We start from the raw sequence: 17,888 nt of genomic DNA, 5'->3' as shown, positions 1-17,888 counted from the left end.
ACAGAGAGAGAGAGAGAGAGGAGAGAGAGAGGGAGAGAGTGAGGGAGGAAGGAGAGGTAGATGAAAAATCCATCAAAAGAAAGGGATAGAGGGAGAGAGACAGAAACACAAAAAGTAAGGGAAGAGCAATCCCATGTACAATGGCTGTCCCATAGATACAGTCTATGGGCTGTCCTCATAATACTTTTACACATAATTCCTTTGTCAGGATGAGGAAGATGCTGGATGGAGTTCTTTTGGAAGCAGACAGAGTTACTGTACAACACAGCCATGGATATTCCAATCCATAGACACATAGACACAAGACTATGCAAATTATCAGCAGTATTATATGTTATTATCAGCAGCAATTATCAGCAGACGCACATAACCATTTACAGAAGTTAACTAATGGATTTCCGTTGGTGATCTTCATATTTGGTCAGAACACCAATAACAGCTAGCTAGAGCTAAACAGTGTGAATATGATGCAAGATTAAACTTTGGGAGTTTAGGATTTCGGAGAGAGTGAAACTTCTGAGCCGTCTCCCTGAGCCCAGTGGCCTCGTGGGAAACCCCTCACCCTGAGCTTCCTGTCCCTGAAGAGCAGCTTACAGCCCGTCTCGTTCAGCTCCAGCCAATCCACCTTGGAGTCGTGGCTCACCGTGCCCAGGCTGAACCCACCAACCAGGTCCACTGGGAGAGAGGGAGAGAGAAGGAGAGAGGGATGAGGTGCATACCCAGAAAGGGAACGAGAGAGAGAGAGAAAGAGAGAGAGAGAGAGAGAGAGAGAGAGAGAGAGAGAGAGAGAGAGAGAGACTAACATATAGCTTAAACAGAGGGAATAGTAGAGTGGTAGAGAGGCAAAGGAGTAGTGAGAGAATGTGTGTGTGTGTGTGTGTGTGTGTGTGTCTGGGTTTAAGTATGGGGTGTGTATTTGACAAAAGTCAAATGAGTTTGGCCTCACATTGAAAATGGTCCTAAAATTCCTATTATATCCCATGACTGATTCCGAGGGGATCTCAAGGTCTGGAGTGCGGGATACTTTGCATTCAGAAGGTTTGCAGAAATGAGCAGCTATTTCAGCCTGGAGCTGAGCTGCAGAGGGCTGGGGGAGAGGGGGGACTAGGACCATAAACATGGCTGACAAATGGAGCCATTTCCATTCAAAATGGCCTAAATGTCGATATGTACTCCGTAAAAGCAAATCTATAATTTTCTTATGAGCACGGATGGTTTTGCATTCAGTAGAAGGAATTCAGAAATCAAAACAAAACAAAAAGAATGAGAGGGAGATAGAGAGAGAGAGAGAGAGAGAAGAAGATTAAAGAAAAATAGAATAAAAAAAGAAATGACTTCAAAAAACATTCCAATTTACACTTTCTGAGCTGATTTTAAGTACACAGTGATAGGGGAGGGTAAGAAGACACACACACACACACACACGCACACACAAACACCACCTTTACACTACAAACACAAACACACACAGACACAATCACACACACACAAACAAACCTGTCAGTCAGCAGGTAAATAAATTGGAAGAAAGCTCTTTTTTCATTTTCACTGCCCTCAGTGGAAAAAAAATTAATAAAAAGAAAGAAAGTGTGAGAGATGGAGAAGAGAGCGAGCGAGGGAGAGGGAGAGAGAGGGAGAGAAAGAGAGGGAGAGAGAGAGAGAGAAGGCGGACAGAAGGACATGCCTGGACTTAATTAGCACAGGAAGTGGACAGAGCGGGGCAGCAGATGGTGCTCAGGGGGCCCGGCCGCTCCGAGCCCCCCCCCCATGCTCCAGCGCTCCCGTGTGGGGTCACTGCCTGCCTGACGCAGGGGTGGTGTACACCTCGTACAGTCCACCTCCACGCGCCGTTAGGACACTGGCTACTGTGCTACCTCTCACTCCATGCCTCAAGAAAACAACCAAAGCTTACTGCCACCCTTCTCTCTCTCTCTCTCTCTCTCTCCCTCTCCCTCTCTTTCTCTCTCTCCCTACCTCTCTCCCTTGGCTGTCTATCTCTGCAATCTACATCTTGGTGCAAGAGATGACAGTTCACTCCCGTGTCAGATCGAGGAGAGCCTGGTTTGGCTTGGTGCAGGTGGCAAGAAAGAAAGAAGAAGAAAAAAACTCCAGTTGTCATAGTTCTGCACATCAGTTGCATCACAGATTTATGGGGCGTTAAAAGACAGATCTTTCTCTTCCTCTCTCTGCCTCTCCCTTCCCCTGTCTCGAAAGGAACCAACATCTCTTTTCCCCTTGGTTCAAAGACTGGCAGCCCTGTCATGCTTTCAGTTCAGTTTCTGGTATTATCAAACTTAAATATTCACAATCTTTCAGTCACAAATTCCCTCCACAGCATAGAAATGACTATTATCCTCCTGTACCATTTCTGTAAGTACATGGCTGACAATCTGAAACACTATTTTCAAATTCCTCCTGCATAAATACATAAATAAATGAAGGGTGCTGAAATCAAGGCAATATGATGGAACATTTGTTAAGTGAGGGAGTATTATGGCACTATTGTAAGGTGGGGCAGTATTGTGGCACTATTGTAAGGTGGGGCAGTATTGTGGCACTATTGTAAGGTAAGGCAATATTGTAAGATGGGAAGTATTGTGGCACTAGTGTAAGATGGGGCAGTATTGAGGCACTATTGTAAGGTAAGGAGGTATTGTGGCACTATTGTAAGGTGAGGTTGTATTGTAGCACTATTGTAAGGTGGGGCAATATTGTGGCATTATTGTAAGATGGGAAGTATTGTGGCACTATTGTAAGGTAAGGACGTATTGTGGCACTATTGTAAGGTGGGGCAGTATTGTGGCACTATTGTAAGTTGGGGCAGTATTTAGGCACTATTGTAAGGTGGGGCAGTATTTTGTCACTATTGTAAGATGGTAAGTATTGTGGCACTATTGTAAGGTGGGGCAGTATTGTGGCACTATTGTAAGGTGGGGCAGTATTGTGGCACTATTGTAAGGTGGGGCAGTATTGTGGCACTATTGTAAGATGGGGCAGTATTGTGGCACTAGTGTAAGGTGGGGCAGTATTGTACAGTTACGGCTGGATTGTGTAAAACTCTGTTTCTTTTGACATCATGACACCAGTCATCGGCGAGGCACTCACCAATGGCAATGGTCTTGATGTCAATCAAGTAGGCCAGCTTCTTGTTGTCCTCCACGCCTCTCTGTTTCCTCTCGTTGAGACGGACACTGCACAGACCAATTTGTGTGTCAGTGTGTGTGTGTGTGTGTGTGTGTGTGTGTGTGTGTGTGTGTGTGTAAATATGGACAGCACTGGGGGTGAGGAAGCCATTTGCACTCTCTCTCTCTATTGATGTGTCTGTCTTAACAGGCTGAATACATTGATATTGATTTGTAACGACTAAATGGCGTTCCAAAAAAGCTGACATGACAGCTGTATGCAAAACACCGGCCCTTCATTTTACACCAGGCTTACAGCACATAGGAGACTGGCCAGCGTGAAAGTGAGAATCATGGATCAAGAGCACCACCTAGTGGTAGAAATCAGATCTGACATGACATTTACCTTTCAATGCTGTGCACAAGACAACAGATAATGGGGAAAACATTCTTGAAGTAATTCTCGCACACACGCACACACACACACACACACACACTGACACACTGACCTGATCAGATGGGGGTTCATGAACTCAGTTCTGACAGAGCCCAGGATGTCCTGGCTGCCGTACTCCACCAGGGACAGCTCTCCAGCATTGAAGATCATACACACCTGTACACAAACACATACCTTTCAGCTCCAATCACATGTCATATTCATTTGACTACAGTCATTTACATGTGAAATTAAAGTTAAATTACAGTCATTAAATTGATGTCATGCTTCCTTGTACAATAATCAATTAGGTAATTTAGCAAAGTACATCAATTCTTTGCTACATCAATTCTTTCTTCCATCAATCTATAGATTTTTTAATATATGTGGTTTAATAAACATTAGTAGGTAGGTAGGTGGGTGGGGTACCATTTCGTTTTCAAAGAAGAACTTCTCGTTTCCCCCTGATCCTTGCCAAGCCACCTGAAAATACACATAAGGACATTTTTCTTTTCTCTCATTTGTTACATTATTGGTTCCCATGAGGCACACCACAAGTCTACAATGTTACATACAAATGTATGCACACACACACACACACACACACACACACACACACACACACACACACAGACGAGTTGTCACTTGAACCCAGGCCTTATCGTGTCTGTCATAGCGAGCGGCACTTAGTCTGAGCGAGGGAGTGGTGGAGGGCCCTCCATTAAACATGGATTAGCCAGCCGCACCGTGACAGCCCTTGAACTTTTTAATTAGAGCACACTTCTGCAGCAGCACCGCCGCACTAAACTTCTGATGGGCAATTTGCAAGTGTGGCACGTACCGAAAAGAGTGGGGGGGGACAAAAAAAAAAAAGAAAAACCTACTCAACCTTACCACCTTCAGCAAGGAGGATTGGGTGTGCCACCTACAAAAAAAAAAAAAGAGGCTGGCGGTCGAGGAAAATTAGGTTGCAAGAAATTTGTGGAAAGTTCATAAGTTTGTCTAGGCGGAGAAGACATGTTGTGACCTTTCAGGAAAACTTAATGGGAAAGTGGGGACAAAGTGAGGGCAAACTTGTGGAATGAATTCTGTCCTTCAAGTTAAGCTACTGACACTCAGAGCTGCGTCCAATGAGGACTTGGCTTGTCATACAGCTCTCTCAACTGTCCATCTTCCTGAAATTCGGAGCGTTTGTGTGCATGTGATTTTTCCGCTTTAGTGGAGATGTGTTGCTGCCTATCTCGTACCTCGCTGAGCTTGTTGGTTGTAATATCTCCCAGTAACAGTGTGTCGCTGGTGTGTGCCACCAGGAAGCGATCCTTCCCCAGGATCTTGACCTCTCCGATCTCGTAGCCGAATTGAGACTTCAGCACCACGCGGGTCCCCGTGGACATGTTCTTCACGAGTACCTGTCGGAGCACACAAACACACACACACACACACACACACACACACACACACACACACACACACACACACACACACACACACACACACACACACACACACACACACACACACACACACACACACACACACACACACACACACACACACACACACACACACACACACACACACACGTATGAGCCCTTTACAGAAGCTGAGAGGTCACTGAGGAGGAAATTGAATCAGCATGAGTCAGCACTTAAATGTGCTCTTGGGGGCCAGAGGGTGCTTTAAGACTTACCTGACTCAGCCCCACGTAAATGATCTCGAATTTGTTCTTGTAGAGGATTCTCCGCAAGCAGCAGTCGAACAGCTCCACGGCCCCACACAGCGTACCCTGGGGGCCAGAACATGAGAAAACACAGCAGTGTGAAAGTGTGAAAGACTTTCTGAAGGAATTTTTTCAGTGTCATGAATTACTCTTAATTTTTGAGGGCCTTTCAGTGAAGCCCCTAGTGAAGTTTACCACACATTTTCAGTCAAATGAACAAAACATTTTCCAGAGTTAACTATATTTCAGCATTTGCTATCATAGTTTTATCAGAGGGGCACAGAGCATGAATGAGACTGACCGCGCAGAGTCGGGAGCCGTCCTTCTTCCAGGCCAGGGCCGTGATGGTGTAGAGGTTGGGGATCTCCTTGGGAGGCGCTTCATCCCAGTTGCCCCTGCGAGGGCTCCAGTTGAACACCCTTAACCTGGCGAGAGACACAACTCAAATGTACAGGAGGGAAAACCAAAGGATCCGACAGTCTTAAACAATATTAGGGTGGAGCCAAAATCTCTCATCAGTCTGAGTGCAATTCTTTGATCACTGCTCTTACCTAGAGTGCAATCGCACCAAAACGGTCTGCCTTCTTTCAAACTGGAACTATTATCTTCTCAAGGTTTACTAGCCTGGGAATACCCATACAAACCTTCGGCAAATTTGGGATTTGCTCTGCAGGTCCATCTGGCCATGAGGCCATTGAAGCCCATTTCCAATGTCCCTAAAACACGGGTACGCAAATACACTATCGCTAATCTGGCATGGACAATGTATATCTTTAGTTTGAGTAACCAACTGCATTTAAAACTGCTACACTTCTGAAACGATTTGGTAAGAGTTTAATGTGCCAATTTAAGTTTAATTTCACTACTAGGCTACCCCTGCTGGTAGTTGTAAATCCATGAACCTTTTCCTGACCCACTCTCAGTTGAGAAGGGTCTAGTGTCAACGAGGCTAAAGGTTTACCTAATACACCAAAAATCACTGATCATGGCATAAATAGTACATCTGCGTTTGGTCCTACATGAAACCATTTCTTTAGTTACACCTGTGAGACCAGCCCCGTGAGCGCTCACCTGTCGAAGCTCCCCAGCACAACAGACTGTCCACTGGGGCTGGTTGCGGCCACGGTGAACTCCTTCTCCGAGCGGTCCCTACTGTAGTCGAACGTCTGCAGGATGTGGCCCTCCTTCCCGTAGGCCACAATCTTTTTGTCGCATCCGCCGGCGATGATGCTGTCGGCCCCCCAGGCCAGGGCGTACGGAGGGCACGGGTGTGTGAAGACCTTTCCCTGGTGAGCGCAGAGAGGAAGAGAATGCTTTTCAATGTACTGTAGCCATGACACTTTCTTGGGCGGCACAAATGTTTACCTATAGACCCTTTCAACAATAAAAACAAAAACAATGCTTGAACGTTCTATTTGGGCCCCAATCTACTTCCTCTGTATTAAGATAACATATGGAATGTTAAAAAGGAAGTCTTGTGGGGCCAACTATGATGCTGATAATGGAACTCTCTTGAAAGGGTCCATAGACTAGCATCATGTGTAGACTTAAAGGTTGTATCAGCGACTTCAGGCCCAAAAAAAAGGCCGAAACATCAATGATCACATTCATCTAATCTTTTCTAACGATCCGCTAGCTGCCTGCCCCATAAGCAGGCCGTCAAAAAAACGCGTCTCTGTAGGCAGCCTAGGCTCTTGAAAAACAATAGCTACAAACAGGGGTTGGCAACCACTCAAAAGCAAAATAAAGTGTTTCAACCAATAACCGACGAGATGCACGTTTAGGAGAGTTTCAATTGCACGGGAAGAAGGGGGAGGGAGTAGCGAGCTAGCTCTCTGTTTTGTTTGAACATCAACAGAAGTGACGTATCCCCGCTATCACTGATACAACCATTAACACCTAGCACCTCCTCTAGGTTCCGTTGCTAGTACTGCTTTGTCCATTAACTACATCAGCCTTAAACCTTCTGCATTACTCCACATACACAACCAAAGAGAGGAACTAGACAACGTCCCCCAAAACAACTGTCAGGCCCATCCTGAGACTTACGGAGAACAAAGGCAGACACATCTTGCACCTTTATGGTGGAACATGGTCTCATCGCTGGCAAAAGCCACCGGGGTCTAAGTTCTGTATGGCAAAAAAAAAAAAAAACAGAATACCTGAGACTCTCCGGAGTCCTCATCATCAAAGAAGTAGCGCACCACTGACCCATCTGCATGGCCTGAGAGGATTCCTTTGGCTGACACACTATAAAAAAGGAGGGACTTTATCTTTCGAAAAGGTACACAGTCTACTGACACCTGTGTTAAGAGGCGTCAATAGGGGAGAATGACATCTCAAATAGAAACACATACATACTTGGATGTTAATGAGACGACGTAGGAGTCTGCCCCATAAATTGTGGACGCCTTGTTTGTTTTTGTGTTGGCTTTTCGGATCTGAGGGGTGCAAGGCCGAGGCAAAGAGTGCAATGTGTGAAATAGGACACAAAGACAGTACCAGAGTCTGAATTGTACATACACTACTCACAAAAAGTCAGGGATATTCGGGTGAAATTTCAGGATGAACCTAAAACCCAAGTGTTGGAGCTACATTCGTTTGCTTTCAGTAGTGGTAAATTTGTTAGTTAATTTGTTTATTATGATTTTTCTCACATTAGTAATATATATTTTGGTGATATTATTTTGCTCGTTATTTGTTTAGTTAATTGTTTTGATTTATATGGGTAGTCTTACTTTTGGTTAGTTACTACTAAAATATTTGGTTTAGACACCAGGGGGCAGTAGTGGACACAGGTAAAGGTAAATATGGGTAGGAAGTAGGAGGAGGCCTGTATGCACCTGGGTGGCGGGCACATGGTTTTTTACCAGCGCGAGAGATGAACTTAATGTGACCTTCTCTAAACTTTTGAATGCGCATGTCCAACAGTTCAATGTCTCAGTACTTTCTGTACTGAAACATTACATTTCACCCAAAAGCCAGATATCACTAACCTTTTCTGAGCAGCGTATGTTACCTTTCCTACATGTATGTTACCTTTCCATCTGCCATTCCACAAAAAATGTTATGGTCTGCTGGCCAAACCAAACAGGTAACGGCACTCTGAAACATAAAACATAGTCACCAACAAACATAAAAAGATACTAGATAACAGAAAGGCAATGTGGTGGCCTTATGTAAGTTTCCTGATAAGATATTCTGTAGTTGTACCAAAAGATGTTCTGTACACTGGGATACTGTCTGAGGTACATGTGGTGAAACAGCAGGGGTAAATATAGTTAATGTATACACAAGCTTGGGGCCCAGAAGTTTACCTATAAGGACATGAATGCATAGAAGAGACTGGACATCCCCAGCAGTTGTTCAGCCAGGGTCAAATATCCTTTGTAGAAATATACAATGAGTGCCTAGGCCCATACGTATTACCATAAGAGGTAAGAAGAACATAGGAGCTCTGTTCTATTCTGAGTTAACAAAAACAAGTGATGCTACTGAAAAGGGGTATATAAGCTGTGTAAAGTCAGGAAGTTGGTAGCTGGCTTCATGAACCTATGCTCTGTGTTGGATTAAAGCTACACCTTCTGCAGTATCCTGTTGCTTTGTCACAATTCTTCTGAGTTTGAATCAGTTAATTATAATTTAACACCACAGCAACGACCTGTTTCAACTGTTACCTTCTGGTAGGCGTTATGGGTCGTTACAATCCTGTACCACCAGATTTAAAAATAGCTTCTTTCCAAATGCAATAGTTTCCCTAAACAAACGTAGCTAGACAAACCCAGTCACTTACTATCACCTCCTGCACTTCAAATTCTTGCACTTATCTGATCTGATCTGCTCTTTTACTGTTTTTTATTCTGTTTGTTTGTCTTCTACTGTTTTTACAATATTTTTATATGTCCTGTAATGATCATTTATTGTATTTATTGTGTGTACCCAGTGGAGTAGTGTTCCGAATTTCGTTGTATTGTAAAGTACAATGACAATAAAGGCATTCAATTCAATTATTCTGAATGGTTAATCTTTGTTTCCACATGTATCATGATCATCTTCATTCAAAAGCATACATTTAGCAAATACATACCGTCTGCACAAACTTGTTGGAAATTGCTTTTTTGTCGCCCCTAGAAAGAACAAGTATTGCAAAAGTATTGAAGCAGTGCTGTCTGTCTGTAACATATCTTAGAAAGTAACAAGAAAGAAAGGAGCCAAACTCACCAGTCCTCTCCAATTTTATATACATAGATGATGTCGTCAGTCTGGGCAATGGCAATTTTGGTGGAATCTGGTGAAAATGCCATGGACTTGACAGTATAGCTCTTTTTCCCATACTGCGAGATTAAATGAAGTGAATTCAAACAACTTTCTACTTAATCCAGTCTAGACCATGTAAGCAAATATGGCCACAGGTTTTCGAATGATACAACAAACATAAAAACACAAAATTCAGATGAACAATTCAGTAACATATTACCATATCACTTCCAATAGAGGTAAAAATTATGGGTTATGAAGACTTGAATAAGGAAGCCAGAAAACCACCAACCTTTGCGTCCGCGGGTTTAGTGGAGAACTTGTCTCTCCTCTCCCCTTGTTCATCATATAGCAGGACCACTCGGTCCACCGTGCATACAGCAAACCTCGCATTGTTAGGGGCCCACGCCATACATGTGACTTTTGCAGCTCCATCCTGAAGAAAAGGTGTGAAGACCAAAAGTGAGAATATCCCTGGACTCAGACTTTGCAATTCAATTTAGCAATAACCTTACAGTGCCTGTAACATCTTCAATGTTGGACAAATAGCAATCCAAGGTAGCAAAAAAAAAAAATTGTTTGCAGTGTAACATATGTTGCCCTAACATACTGCATGATTAAAACAAATGTATCAGTGTGTCCTACAGAATTAAATTCTATTTGTGGTGGTAGGTGACATGGGGTGTTCAGAGTTTTTAACATGCATGCAGGTTTGTTGAGGGACAGAGACAGAAGGAGAGGCTGCGCAAAGTTGCGCATAGCTCTACAATGAAAGGATTTCATCCAATTTAAGTAGTACAACATAGAAAATCATTGTGTGGTGGTCAATATTAATATTGTGGTGGGCCGCCACAAATAAGTCAATGTATGGGAAACACTGTGTATAGTACATTCCATCTGACATACAGTAATTAGGGGAAATGTTATGTGCTCATAATAAATGTGAAGGAAGTAGATTCTGAGGTGATAAACGAGATGGCAGTAAATTCATTGGTAAAGAGGCATATCATGAGACATATCACCTGCCCCTACATATCACCTGCTGTGTCTCTCAAACACATGGTCTGATGAAACAGAGTTCATAAATATGTGTTCCATGATTTGTGAATTGCTTTGGGCAAAGGCATCTGCCAAATATCCAGTTAAGTCCAGACAGGACGGACAGGACTCTGACATGAGGCCTTTAAATTCATAATGAAGAACCACTTTCACGAATCTCTCAATGTGTGTTCTTACTTGAGCAACAAATAAGTGTGCATTTCAAACAACAATAATACAGTGTATATCCAAACAGATGAAGACGTGCTCCCTGAGACCAATGGTGAATGTGTGACTGTGAGTCCAAAAAACATCACTGCTAAAGAAGAGAAAAGGAATGAGCAAGTGGCTTTGCGTGTAACAGAGTCAGCCTAGAATATCGACCTGAAGACCGACCTGGAACCGACCTGATGACTGACTGCATACAGTGTGTCATGTAAAAAACAAAAAAACACATCTGTTTACCACCAAGTTCATCCTCATTGTTTTTTAACAAGCCTCTTCTCATATGTCTATCCAGGATCTTTGGTCTATCTTTAGAACCAGGAGGAAAACAGGAGGGAAGAAATGAGGTGACTAGGCACTATTTTGGACCAGGTGGACCAAGTCAAGTCAAGTCCATTTTTTAACACGACTCAAAGTGAGTGTATGGAGAAAATATGTTTAGCCTAGGCCTGCATTTAAGTATACTTGGCCTATAAAACTGATTTACATTTACATTTCAGTGACTATTGTTACTAGTAATGAATTACCATGCTTATTTTACACTATAGCTCTGGAAACCAAAAAGAGAGGTTACAATGATGAGGAAGAATGTGCTTAACAATATTGATTCAATGATGAGGTTGATGCCAAGCATAGACTGTATAGTCTATGCTTGATGTCATTGGAAGGGAAATATGAGCAGAGCAGTGAGAGTTGAGTGAAACTGAACTGAACTGAAACTGTGAGCTTGCTGTGTTTCATAACAAATGCATCTTATTAAGCTATCACCAGTCTCCACTGTTTCATAATGGGAATAATGAACATGTATTTAGACTAGGCTAAATAGTTAGTGTTCTGTTATCATATCATAATTGATGTGACCTCAAATTCAAACAACTGTTCCCAAGTCATTAACGTTAGTGAATTAAAGTTTACTGCGGGAGGAACAACTGCCTGGCCTGCTAGAAGTCATTTATCGTAGGAAGTCTCCAAAGATGTCTTCAAGTGCCTTAGTTAATGAGTAAAATGGCCTTTGTATTTCTACACAGACGAGACGAATACGACCGATAAAACAGTAGACTCAACAAGGCAGCGTCCGCTCACACACTAACGTTCATAATTTATTATAACGTAGTAAGATAGCTAGCGTCTGGAGGGTAGCGTATCCGACTTATGCTACCTTATATTTTACCAAGTATCCATTTAACGCTAGGTAACGATACGACTCCAACGTAACATTCATCATTGATCATTTGGAAATGTTAGACGTTATTCAACGATCGTTACGTTGGCGAAAAGTCCTTGGTTGCGTTAACGTTTAACGTTAACGTTACTTGTCTGCTATCTTTCTGACTTGCCTGAGGAGTTAGCAGTGTCTTCAGGTGTTTCAGCTGCATGCCTCGTTGATGCTTGAATAGACAGCTTGATGTGCAAAGTGTTTCCAATTCAATCTACACGTAATCGAGACACTATAGTTTACCTCTGTAAAAGAGCAATTAACTTTGCAAGAGGTTGCATCTGATAAACATGCATTGCTAGCTCGCTAACTTAGCTCAATGGCTGACATGTTGTATACACTCAGTCCTTGGTTACGGTTGTCTAGCTGACTGCGTCTGACGTAACCACGCACCCGTATGTAACGTAACCTATCATGTTTTGTTTAACATAAGCGAACATAACCTATCATGTTTTGTTTATGTAACAGAATTTCTTCACATTCCTAGGCTACGATACTTCAATTATCCTAATTTTTAATTGCATGGATTGCGTTTCTATTCTTGCAGATTGTCTGAGGAGATTTCCTTCACATTGAAAAGATTTGATTGGAGATGCCGGGGATTGAACCCGGGGCCTCATACATGCAAAGCATGCGCTCTACCACTGAGCTACATCCCCCATCTGATTGCAATGGCGAATAGCAACATATTTAATATTCACTCTACATTATTTTGTAGCTTTTCTTCGCGTTTGAAGAACAAACATATCGTCGAAAAAGTATGACCACTGGTGTAATTACATATTTTACAACAGGAAAAATGTAGAATAATGTTAAACAAACACACAATCATTACAATGCAGTGGAGTTGCAGAACAGACTGGACTAACCTCTATCCCTGAGTCATTGTTGACATATTATTTCTCACTGTGACATCCCTGCCCTGCTATTAATAAATATATTAATACAGCCATTGCATAAATCTAAGTATAGAAGTACAACATTTACATTGTTATATTTCAAATGTCTTTATGTTTCAATTGGACACTTGTATACTTAAATGTGTGACCTGGAACTACTAAAGAGCATCTAAAATTAGCATGTTATGATTTGCTCTAGGTAGTAGGTCATACACTGACCAATATGATTGGCGGCCAAAAATAATGTTCACTCCCTCTTCTGATGAAAATGTCATTATCACAGGAACGAAGGACAGGACAGAGTGTTGTATTTGAAACAAAATAAAATAGCTACTAGGTTGTGTTTCAAGTGCACTCTGATCATGTAGATGAAAACCACGAGTGAATATATCGTAGAGGTTCTTAGGGACTGGACTTAGATAAGGAAGAATTACAAAAAAGAAAGAAGCCACTGTCATGCATAACCAGGTCATCCAGTGTTTCGAAGGTATTCTGTTAAATCTATGCTGTCTGAAGGATTTTTTTGAGCTTGTTATTGGAGCACTCTTTTACTTTTTTGAGTCGTTTGTGCGGCTGTTTGTCCAGCCACCCCCAAAGGACGTGGAGGGAGAGATTGTACTAGTGACCGGAGCAGCTAATGGCATTGGTAAGCTCATAGCAAAGGAATTTGGACGCCATGGGGCCACTTTGGTTCTCTGGGATGTCAACTGGGAAGCCCTGGACCGGACAGCACGGGAACTCCGACGGATCCTGGATGTGCGTGTGTACGCCTACGCGTGTGACTGCAGCCGCCGCACAGAAGTCTACAAAGTTGCAGAACTGGTGAGGACAGTTTGTGATGGCTAAACATGCTTTAACATGCTCAAAGACTAAATAACTTTTCTGTTAAGGCTCTTGAAGTGAAAAATGTTTTCTTTTAAGATGAAGATTAAGCAATGTATAAGGCAGTATTCGCAATGTTTTAACTTCAAGCCAGTGTGTCCTTCATCAGGTGAGACGAGAAGTTGGGGATGTGTCCATACTAGTAAACAACGCAGGGGTAGTGACTGGAAAGTACACATTCACAGAGGCCCCTGACAATTTGGTGGACAGAACTCTCCGAGTCAATGTTGCAGCACACTTCTGGGTATGTCATCCAACACTTAGGCTGTGTCTCAAACCACATACTTCCGTCAGTGCACTAGTAGTGTGCACTGAGGGCTTCCTTGCATTGTGCCAAATTTTCGACGGTTAGTATTGTCCCAATATCTGCACTACAGTATATACTTAAACTAAGTATTTGAAGTGTGCAAGTAGGCGCTTTGAGACACAGCCTGTATACCTGCTCAATCATGTAGTCTTTTAATCAGAGATGTAAAAGTCCGGCTTCAGAAATTAAAAGTCCTGCCATATATTGGTATACCTGTGCGCTTAACAGGTGATTCTCTATTACCTGGCTTAAGAGTTGTGCTAATTAGAATCAGCTGAATAAGTGAATGGTTGTAACAGAAAAGTGGCAGGACTTTTACTTTCTTAAGCCAGACTTTTAAACCTTTGCTTTTAATGAGAGGTTTGTTCATAACCTTGAGATAATTATGGAGAAGGGAGAAAAGATTATCCCTAAGTACCGGGTAACCTCTTTGATATGTCCTCTTTAGACTTACAAATCATTCCTTCCACCAATGATATCACGAAACCATGGGCATCTGGTGTGTATTGCATGTCATGGTGGACTGTTTGCGATGAATGGATTATCAGGCAAGTCAATTAAATTATATCTATAAATTATAGATATAAATATATCATGAAATTATAGATATAGTTATATTATTACATTATATGTACTAAATACTGTAGCATACCTGTATGGATGTTCACCTGAGAAGACTGCCCTAGAGGATGTAGACTTTTAGTCATGGCTTACCAGTATTAAGACTTTGTGCACAGCATGGATTTCTATTGCCCAATTCAAATTAGCAAGTGCTATGATAAATTCTGCCAAAAAAAATTAAACAAATGTGACAATAATGAAAGTGGATATAAAAGTCCATTATCTGTGATTAACAGACTACTGTGCCAGCAAATTTGCAGCTGTGGGATTTGCTGAGTCTATTGCTCTGGAGCTTCTGGTGCTGAAGAAGGAACGCATTAAAACCACCATCGTCTGCCCTTACTTGATCAATACCGCTATGTTTGGAGGGTGTCAGACAAAGTGAGTGACGCCTTTCTGTAAAACAATAAATGGTCTGTGATGTCCTAATAGAATGCTGAGAAATCGATCTGCCTTAATTTTTGTAGATGGCCATCTTTTCTGCCTATTATTGACCAGAAAAAAGCAGCAAAGAGAATAGTTGACGCAGTTCTGAGAGACAAAATGTATGTCTTGCTCCCATCCAGTTTGTACTTTCTAGTGGCTATTAAGAGGTATGACCCCCTTGCAAATCAAATATTATTTTGTGTTTTTGAGTGTTTTCAATTCTCTCCTTAAGTATGTAGCATCACTGTTTGAGTGACATTTGCAAGTAAAAATCTGTACATTTGCCCTTTTAGCTTCCTGCCTGCCAAACTGGGAATCATCTTTGTCAACTTTTTTGGAGGGCTGGACCTGATGGATCGGTTCAGAGGGGTCCCTGTGCCAGCTGCCTCATACAAGAAACGACAAAGAGAAGACAGTGTTGGAGATCCATTATATTACAACTAAATAAAATACATGACAGAAATACATGCTGACAGAAATACTGAAATTTACTTAAAGATGCAGTCCGTGATTCGGTTTTTATGACAGGTTGTTGGTATATTTGTGCTGAACAGCCATGAATCAAATTATACCATTCTTTCAATGATACAGAAGTGTTAGACACAGCGTTGAACATTGTTATATGGGTATTGGTATAATATATGACTGTGATTGTTTATGGTTCGGTCCAAGCGTTTGTAATAGACAGTTTGAGGATCAATTTTCTGAATGTGACAAAAATGTATGGGGTTAGAATCGTGGACTGTACCTTTGTATTAAAAGTTGTATTCTCCAAGGTTTTATTAGCCAGGCTTACTTATTTATACTGTTCTAGGTGGTGATGACATGTAGATCAGCTGCGGTCAGGATGGGCAATTCTTTACAATGCAGCTGAACATTCCATTGGCAAAAAGTGGACTATGTCAACACTTAGCAGTCCGGGGGGAAATAGGCCTAGGCCTACTGTTTTGAGAAATACACTATTTTGAGAGGAAATACAAGCGTTTGATCCAACTGTGCAGAACTGTTGTTCTTCATTGTAAGAGTTTTTTTTTTTTCTCCCATACCTGCGCACATAGCCTAGGCCACATCAAGAACACAGATGACGGCTAGTTCTCTCCTCCCATTTCCTTGAACGTGCTGACGCTACTTTGACGCTCTATGTAGCCACCGTGTGTGTCCTGGTTCGTTTCCACACTGCCGTGGCTGCCGAGCAGTGTGGACTTTGTTCAGGGGGTACACGGTAACTTTTTTCTTCGAATATTTAAAGAGACTGTTAAACATCGATTGGATTGATCTGATTTCGACCGTCGGAGATAGCTTCTTCTCTTCACTCGTTCTCAAGAACGTTTAGCTGCGTTTTAGGCATTTCTCAGCATTTCTCAGCACAGGACATTCACCTACCGGCGTGTTCTTCACGTGGGTCCCCTGCCTACAGCTAATCTTTCAGAGCTGGTTCATTGAAAGAGAAAGTAACTCGGTGGCTGGCATTAGAAAGGCTTTCGTGATTTACAGATTCTTCTGAGTGGTTACATAACGTTACAGTATAAAAGCATTCAGCTATGTCGGAGAAAATGGCATCCCTGATTTTAGAGGACGGGACCACGTTCCAAGGCCGCCTTTTTGGGGCTGTTGCATCCGTGTCTGGTGAAGTTGGTAAGTCATCACTATACCATACGTATAACATACCATACAAAGAGGTTTAACTTCAGGTCGCCATATTTTGTTCTTTTTTATTATGGGCTCATTCAGACGCAGTGCACTAATGGTCCGTATCAAGCCTGCGTCACACATCAATCTAGCTTCTAAATAGCTAGTTAGGTTAGCTAGGGTGCCAACCAGGGTTAACCAACGTGGGTGCCTACTCACCTACTCCGCGGGATTTATTTGGCGCTTTGTGGTTCAAGATTTTCGGGGTGGTATTAGTCATAAGCATGCGCACTTTACCCCAGCGCAGGTTGAACATCGCAGCTCTCAACTTATTTAGATGATAATGCTTAACTTGTTTTACAACTATTTGTGTAAAACTATTACAACATACATTTAATAGATATTGTATTTTTGCAATGGAGTAGTCATACAAATATATTAAGACATAAAACACACTTGCCGTTGTGGTATGCCAGAATAAGTTGAGCTACTTGTTAAGCATTTTTCTTTCTTTTTATAATGTAATGAAATGGACAAAATTACTTATAGTATAATCATTCAATCATGACTGTGATGTATGCCCACACAATTGCTTTTTACTGTGACCATCAAAACACTTTCCCAATTACCATAATTGCATTATAAACACACATTTAATTTCTTATTGACTTTATTAATGTGCATTTTAACTCTCCTTTAATAAATGAAATGTACAGTATGGAAAACACATGGAGTCACACAGCCACCACCCCCACCTGCTCTACCTCCACTACCACCCCCCCCCCCCCCCCCAGAAGAATGGAATCTCTAAACATGCACCTGTTATATGCAGTTTTTCAGACCGGCATGGTGGGTTATCCAGAGGCACTTACAGACCCCTCCTACAAGTCTCAGATCCTGACCCTTACCTACCCCCTCATCGGGAATTATGGGATCCCCAAAGATGAGGAGGGAGAGTTTGGACTCAGCAAGGTGCTCAAAGAAAAAAACACTCACTACCCTCATCACTAATCTGGTGTCATTTATGCCATAAAATGGACGATATTGCATATCAATACTATATTTTAAGCAGTTAAGGAGATCCCACTGATTATTTTACAAAATTAAAAA

At 42.1% G+C, this 17,888-nt stretch overlaps 3 protein-coding genes and 1 non-coding gene across 8 annotated transcripts in view; 2 read left to right on the top strand and 2 right to left on the bottom strand.

Moving 5' to 3' along the window:
* Positions 1–12,334, bottom strand: part of ift172 (intraflagellar transport 172) — a 55,664-nt gene extending 43,330 nt beyond the window's left edge. Inside the window, exons 1-15 of the mRNA XM_076272121.1 lie at positions 12,136–12,334; positions 9,828–9,971; positions 9,500–9,612; positions 9,366–9,405; positions 8,318–8,383; positions 7,640–7,719; positions 7,441–7,528; positions 6,350–6,564; positions 5,580–5,703; positions 5,249–5,344; positions 4,806–4,967; positions 3,988–4,041; positions 3,632–3,735; positions 3,106–3,191; positions 563–675 (exon numbers count right to left, since the gene is read on the bottom strand). Coding sequence (XP_076128236.1) covers positions 563–675; positions 3,106–3,191; positions 3,632–3,735; positions 3,988–4,041; positions 4,806–4,967; positions 5,249–5,344; positions 5,580–5,703; positions 6,350–6,564; positions 7,441–7,528; positions 7,640–7,719; positions 8,318–8,383; positions 9,366–9,405; positions 9,500–9,612; positions 9,828–9,971; positions 12,136–12,174 — 1,524 coding nt within the window. The 5' untranslated portion in view covers positions 12,175–12,334. The remainder of the gene's footprint in view (positions 1–562; positions 676–3,105; positions 3,192–3,631; positions 3,736–3,987; positions 4,042–4,805; positions 4,968–5,248; positions 5,345–5,579; positions 5,704–6,349; positions 6,565–7,440; positions 7,529–7,639; positions 7,720–8,317; positions 8,384–9,365; positions 9,406–9,499; positions 9,613–9,827; positions 9,972–12,135) is intronic.
* A 267-nt stretch (positions 12,335–12,601) lies between these two features.
* On the bottom strand, positions 12,602–12,673 carry trnaa-ugc (transfer RNA alanine (anticodon UGC)). Its single transcript has one exon. It is a non-coding gene; the product is annotated as a tRNA-Ala (tRNA).
* A 510-nt stretch (positions 12,674–13,183) lies between these two features.
* On the top strand, positions 13,184–15,612 carry LOC143109408 (epidermal retinol dehydrogenase 2). Of its 3 annotated transcripts, none has more exons than XM_076272123.1 (6): positions 13,184–13,735; positions 13,905–14,039; positions 14,551–14,650; positions 14,960–15,104; positions 15,191–15,316; positions 15,443–15,612. In XM_076272123.1, exons 1-6 carry the CDS (start codon positions 13,370–13,372, stop codon positions 15,591–15,593), a joined length of 1,023 nt encoding a protein of 340 aa, XP_076128238.1. In that variant the 5' UTR covers positions 13,184–13,369; the 3' UTR covers positions 15,594–15,612. The 3 variants fall into 3 exon arrangements, with proteins under 3 accessions (XP_076128238.1, XP_076128237.1, XP_076128240.1); XM_076272122.1 differs by having other exon boundaries at positions 13,890–14,039; XM_076272125.1 differs by lacking the exon at positions 15,191–15,316 and having other exon boundaries at positions 13,890–14,039.
* A 728-nt stretch (positions 15,613–16,340) lies between these two features.
* The window catches only part of cad (carbamoyl-phosphate synthetase 2, aspartate transcarbamylase, and dihydroorotase), a 29,218-nt gene continuing 27,670 nt past the window's right edge, over positions 16,341–17,888 (top strand). For all 3 annotated transcript variants that reach the window (XM_076273401.1, XM_076273400.1, XM_076273402.1), the window contains exons 1-2: positions 16,341–16,784; positions 17,611–17,750. In XM_076273401.1, coding sequence (XP_076129516.1) covers positions 16,691–16,784; positions 17,611–17,750 — 234 coding nt within the window. In that variant the 5' untranslated portion in view covers positions 16,341–16,690. The remainder of the gene's footprint in view (positions 16,785–17,610; positions 17,751–17,888) is intronic.

Source organism: Alosa pseudoharengus, unplaced genomic scaffold, assembly GCF_046254945.1.
Source record: "Alosa pseudoharengus isolate Yale_2024_CS ecotype anadromous, Long Island Sound unplaced genomic scaffold, YU_APseudo_1.1 YU_APseudo_1.1_scf_7, whole genome shotgun sequence".
NCBI lineage: Eukaryota > Metazoa > Chordata > Actinopteri > Clupeiformes > Clupeidae > Alosa > Alosa pseudoharengus.
Note: the sequence above shows the minus strand (reverse complement) of the source record. Positions and strands in the feature narration are given on the sequence as shown.